This window comes from Lytechinus pictus, chromosome 4 (genome assembly GCF_037042905.1).
Source record: "Lytechinus pictus isolate F3 Inbred chromosome 4, Lp3.0, whole genome shotgun sequence".
NCBI lineage: Eukaryota > Metazoa > Echinodermata > Echinoidea > Temnopleuroida > Toxopneustidae > Lytechinus > Lytechinus pictus.
This window is the reverse complement of record NC_087248.1, coordinates 29,241,269-29,247,268: the sequence shown is the minus strand read 5'-3', so window position 1 is coordinate 29,247,268 and position 6,000 is coordinate 29,241,269. Positions and strand designations below refer to the sequence as shown.

General features: G+C 38.6%; 1 protein-coding gene across 1 annotated transcript in view; it reads right to left on the bottom strand.

Moving 5' to 3' along the window:
* Positions 1–1,046: 1,046 nt before the first annotated feature.
* LOC129258667 (proteasomal ATPase-associated factor 1-like) overlaps positions 1,047–6,000 on the bottom strand; it is a 64,300-nt gene continuing 59,346 nt past the window's right edge. Inside the window, exon 11 of the mRNA XM_064098787.1 lies at positions 1,047–4,128. Within this exon, the coding sequence (XP_063954857.1) occupies positions 3,977–4,128 (152 nt within the window). The 3' untranslated portion in view covers positions 1,047–3,976. The remainder of the gene's footprint in view (positions 4,129–6,000) is intronic.

Here is a 6,000-nt window from a genome sequence, read left to right as displayed (position 1 = left end):
AGACGAAGAAGAAGAGGAACGGGAGCAAGAGGAAGGAGAGCAAGAAGGAGGAGAAGAAGAAGGACAACAAGAACAAAAAGAAGAAAAAAGAGAGGAGGAAGAAGAAGAGTAAGGAGTAGGAGAAGCAGAAGAAGAAGGAGAAGAAGAATGAGGAGGAGGGGAAAAAGAAGAAAGGGAGGAGGAGGAAGAGAAGAAGGTGAAAAAGAAATAGAAGAAAGAAGGAAAAGAAGCAAGAAGATGAAGAAATCGAAGAATCAGATAACCCAGTACCTGTATCCCATGAAGTAATGAAAGCGGTCGTTCAAGAGTATATTTAACAGGAGAGTGATTCGGTAGCGAGCGGGTGAAGAAGGAACAACCTAAAATTAGGATGGATTGATAGGCGGACTACGGATTCCAAACACTTCCTGGAAAATACACCTAGCTAACCATTCATCATTCCCTTCCTTGTCATGAATATTGTACTGACAGAGGCCTTCCACACCACTTTCAATCACGTCTTGCCAACCACGCTAAGCAGACATCAATCAATCTAGAGTCGAGAGATCATAGCACACTCGCACGCAAGTCCCTCACAGCTCTATCTTAAATTTTAAAGTAAAAACGAACCAGCAACCGTATACAGCACCACCTCAAGTAACAAGAGAGTAACAGAAGACTCATACACTAGAATTTCCATAAAACTTTCAAGTCCATTTTTATTCTTTACCCTCTTGCCAATAATTTTGATCTCTTCTGCTTATTCCTGATTAAATATTTGTTTTCCTAGTTTATTTTGTGATCCACATCTCCCTCAAATTCATACCCTTTCTTTCTCTTCCTTCCCATCTTTCTATAATATCTCTATCATTTTCTTTCTCTTTCTTTCATCTCTATCTGTCTCTCACACCCTCTCTCTTCCTTTCACAACATGCCTTCTTATCAAAACTCAATTTCAGGTATTTTCATCCACGTTCTCTCATTTTATCAGCGTTCATGACACTTCATACACCCATTTCACTTCCTTTCACTAAATCTGCCAAAACAAAAGAACCTTGGAAACAGTATCATAGAAAATTCATTTTGTATTTTTCCCTATTTCATAGGGAGCAAACTAGACAATCAGAAATTAATCTCAAAATAACTTTTGGCTGTGTTGCTAAAAGCCCTTCATAGATATGAATATCACATCATATAGACTTTTTTTTCAAAGAATTCAAAATACAAAAGGCTTGACTTTTCTTGTATATCCATTGTTCTGGATCAAATAATAACTAGGACATGTAACAAAAAGCTTGCAATCAATAAGCCAGTTCGTAGTTCCTTTCTGCGCATGATCAGAGGAAGGTCATTTGTACTAAAGTGACATGATGGTTTAAAATCTAATGAGATAAGCACCAACTTTGATGTCTTGATTATTCATATATTCTTTTGAATTGTGTTTTTCATTTACATCCACAAAAAACAACAATGCGTCCACGAACGACTGGTATTTCACAGTTTGCCAAGTACATTGTGCAACAAGCTATGATATGTATTCAAAGTAAGAATGCAACAAATACCTTCATAAAGTGTTCATTGGTGTTCTATTCTAGTCACCTGGTCTATTCAATTTCTTCATCCTGCTATGTAAGGCATGCTTACGTACCGTAATATCTTGTTTTGAAATCTGCCTATCATAATGAAAGAAATGAAAGGTCATTTGACCAAAATTGTCCAGAAGTAACTACAAACTGGTCTATTACAGAATGGAAATCAAATCAATTGCTGCATGTATACATATCTAAAATATTTTCCACCAGACATTCCCAATAATTTGGAAAGATTGATCACAAAACTTTGTGTTAGAGAGCACCCCGGGGTATTGTTTTATGTTTGACATCTACATGTTTATACCGTAGTAACAAAACTTTTCAGCCAACCAGATCCAAGGAATTCATAGACATTATCAGTGACAAATTCCTGAAAACTGCCAATGAGAAATGCTGATGTTCCATACTGAATGGTATTCCCAAAATCAAACTCCAGTCTAATGGCAAACTAAACAACAATTTTACCCCACACTTTATGATTTGTTTCATCTTCCTTGTTTAAAACTATTTGGAAAAGATAATGCACCCAGGAATTCATTGAAATTTGTTGCACTGCATGCTCATACATCTTTAATCCATTTCACAACAAAATCTATTCCTCTGACATTCTTGTTTTCATTGCAGGATTGAAATGATTTTCATTTGGTGAATAAATTGGCAAATGGCACTCCATACGGCAACATAACATTGACTTCTCTGAATGGCTCAAGGGTTTATTTCATATAGGATGAACGGGTTAGGATAAGCGTTGCAATACGGTTTTACATTATGGTTACGGTCAGGGTTGCCTAAGGTTTTATGATAGGTTTAGGGTATAGGGTAGTGTTTCATCCTGGGTTGAAGTTAGTCATGCAGTGACATTTTTAGTGGAGCAATTGTTGCTGCAGCCAATACAGAATCACTCCATTGAAGTGTGGTCTTAGCTAACCTAGGGTTCACTTGTTAATTAATGCCATGACAATACCAACCACTAAATCTTGGAGAATGGTGAATTGTTACTTGATCTAAACAAAACCCCTATGTCTATTCAACTGTTTGGTATCATCATCTTACTTCACATACAGCCAGTTCGTCCAAAGCAATTTGGTCTAATGGCGGTTTATCCCACTGACCATTCCATTAAATTTCAACTTTGGCTTGACCAGTCTTATTTACTGTCCATTTAGTCGAGTACCATTGGCATATCTGACAAGACAAACTGGATATTGGATGAAAGTTTTAGTGCTGATTTTCAGGAGAGTGTCTGTACATCTCATGGAATCTACAACTGCACTTACATCTAACCCTGGTGGCATGTCTGGCAATCTTACAGAAATACATTACTCTATCACTGCTTAGCCGAAGAAGCATGGGGATATCCCCCTTCTGGCTTCTGGATACTGCTGAGTCCCCCAAAATAAGTATCTTTTCATAATCTGGTATTCATAAGAGACCAAGTCAGAGCGATAGTTCCTCTTTAATGCTCATCACCAGCCAAAATCTCTAACTTGAGGAACTTGTTCTCTGAAGTTGTACTTCTGTACGATGCTGTCTCGGTATGGAGTGTACAGATCATTCTGAAAAAATACCAAGTAGTCGATAAACTCTACATGTACATAGTCAATGTCAGAACCAGTGAGTCTCAGGAGAACCCCTGTCTTAAACTAAAAACCCAAGGCGAAGGTTGCAGTATGTTCCGGTGACTGAACAGCATGTTCTCAGAGATAATGCTTCCCTACGATGTGGTCTTTGCATGCTGTGTAGAGATGGTTTTGATGGCGTCCAATGGAATAGATGTGGTCAAAGTCAGACCCAATGAATTCCTGGAGGGACCTTGTCCTTAGGTTGAAGTATAAGCATTTCTGGTGAGGAAAGTCTCGAAGGTTCTTCTCACATACGATGTGACCTCTACATGCTGTTTAGAGAGGATTCTGATGCAGACCCATAGAATAAATAGGGTCTACATGGTTAAAGTAAGAACCAGTGAATTCTTGGAGAAACATGGTCTTTAGGCTAAAGTCCCAAGGCGAAGGTTGAAGTATGTCCCGGTGACTGAACAGCATGTTCTCAGAGATTATAATTCCGTACGATGTGATCTCTGCATGTTCTGTAGAGATGGTTTTGATGAAGTCAACTGGAATAGGTGGGGTCAAAGTAAGAACCAATGAATTCCTGGAGGGCCCCTGTCCTTAGGTTGAAGTACATGTATAAGCATTTCCACTGAGTGAGGAACTTCTCAGAGGTTGTAATTCAATACGATGTGATCTCTACAGCCTGTGTACAGTAGATTCTGATGCAGACCCATAGAATAAATAGGGTCTACATGGTCAAAGTAAGAACCAGTGAATTCCTGGAGAAACATGGTCTTTAGGCTAAGGTCCCAAAGTGAAGGTTGGAAGGATATCCAGTGACTGGACAACAAGCTCTCAGAGATTATACTTCCGTACGACGTGGTCTCTGCACGCTGTATAGAGATGATTTTGATGAAGTCCCATGGAATAGATAGGGTCAAAGTCAGAGCCAGTGAATTCCTGGAGATAGCCAGTCCTTAGGTTGAAGTAGAAGCATCCTCCATCATCTAAATCAAAACAGGAAGGAGACAATAATGACAATGAATATCAAAGGTGCTCAAGGAATTCTAAATGAGAATTTCTTTCAGAAGGTCCCTGCCAGCCCCAAGAATAGGGATAGAGGAGTGTTTCACAGGCCTCTCAACATTTCTGACCAAAAAATACAAATGATTATGTTAAAAAATAGGAAATAAAATCAATTTACAATAAGAGTATGCAGTAAAAAATATTGTCCAATATAGGAAAAACAAGAGCTTGGAATGATTGAAATTCTTTCATCAAAATGAAGAAAGGATGAGAGATTTAATTTCATGAGTGGTTTTCATTCACTATTGTTATAAGCTACTGAAATCCTTGAATCTGATTGGCTCAGAGCAAACACATTCCCAAGATCTTTTCCTTTACATGGTGCACATAAAACTGTGAACGTAAATGGTTCATTCAACCATAGGAGATTTGATGCCTAGAGTGAATGGGGAATGGTTTGGACATGGTGGCCATCACAGGATTTGGTGTGACGGGACCTAATAGTTTGTCATCCGACACCTGGGCCCAGTTACACAAAGGTTAGCCATTGATCGTACAGTTGATTTTTAAAATTAATAGCACATAATGATCAATGTAATTATTCATGAAGATCAGCTTTACAATCACGTATTAAGCCTTGTGAAACAGGGGCCCTTGTGACATTACACAATGCTAAAGGACACGAGTACCCTTCAGAGACTAAAATCACCATCATGGGGGGGGGGGGGGGGGTGAAGAGAAGAACGAAGATGAGAGAGGAATAAAGAGACCAAGTATTCAGAAAGAGAAGAAAAAAAACATGCCAAAATATGTGGTTTTGACATTGTGGTCTGAAACCATGGTTTATGCAGATTTTGTCTAGCAATTCAATTCAGTTAAAGCTATTAAAGTTCAGCATTTATATTGAGAAAGAGTTTGACGAGAGCCCGGTGATTGTTTTTATTCAAACAAATTAACATGAACAGTCAGCATATTAATGTAATAAGAAAGATAAAAAGAACGGCAAAAGATAAAAAGAAGAAAAATAAAAAAGAAGAAAAATGATGGGATAAATTTGCAGAAAAGCTTCCGAAATATAGAAAGAAAATAGGGAAAAGGGAAGTGGGAGAGAGAGGGAGAGAGGGAAAGGAAAAGGAAAGAGGATGTGAGAGAAAGGAGGGGACACAAGAGAGAAGGGAGACATGGGGGGTGAAAAAAAAATTGCTTGAATGAAAGGAGGACCAAATAAAATGAAGGATATGAAAAGAAAGTGAGAGAGCCGAAGAAAGCAAGAGAGTGCTTAAATGAGAGAGAGAGGAACACACAGGGAAAGCCAAAAAGGGAATGACTAATCAGAATATAGAAACCAATACCAGATATCATTTTTCGCTAACACAATCCAATGTACTGCAAAATGAATCGCATACTTTTTTTCTAAATCGGAAATAGACAGTCTAGCATTAGGAACATAAACAGTGCAAGCTCGATTCTAAACATGAAACATGAATGATATAAACAAAAGCCAACCAGGGAGGAGGAAGACTCCATGAAATAGGTCGGGACAATGTTCATTTCGAGATGATATTGGCATTGATCGTTATAGGGGGATGATACTGGATGAGATTTGTTTATGTAAAAGATGAGGCTGAGATGGGTCTAACGTAAACACAGGGCTCATGTTACAGAAAAAGGAGTCCTGGGTTGGACATCTAGAGAGATGCTTTGATGGGGAAGGACAATGTTATTAAAAGTGATGATTTTCATAGTGACGGTGACGATGAGGGGGAGGGGGTGACAGTGGTGATGGTGAGGTAAATTGCCAGTTCGTCTACTGCCAACCCGTCCACTCACCACATGGTCTACTTTCATTTAGT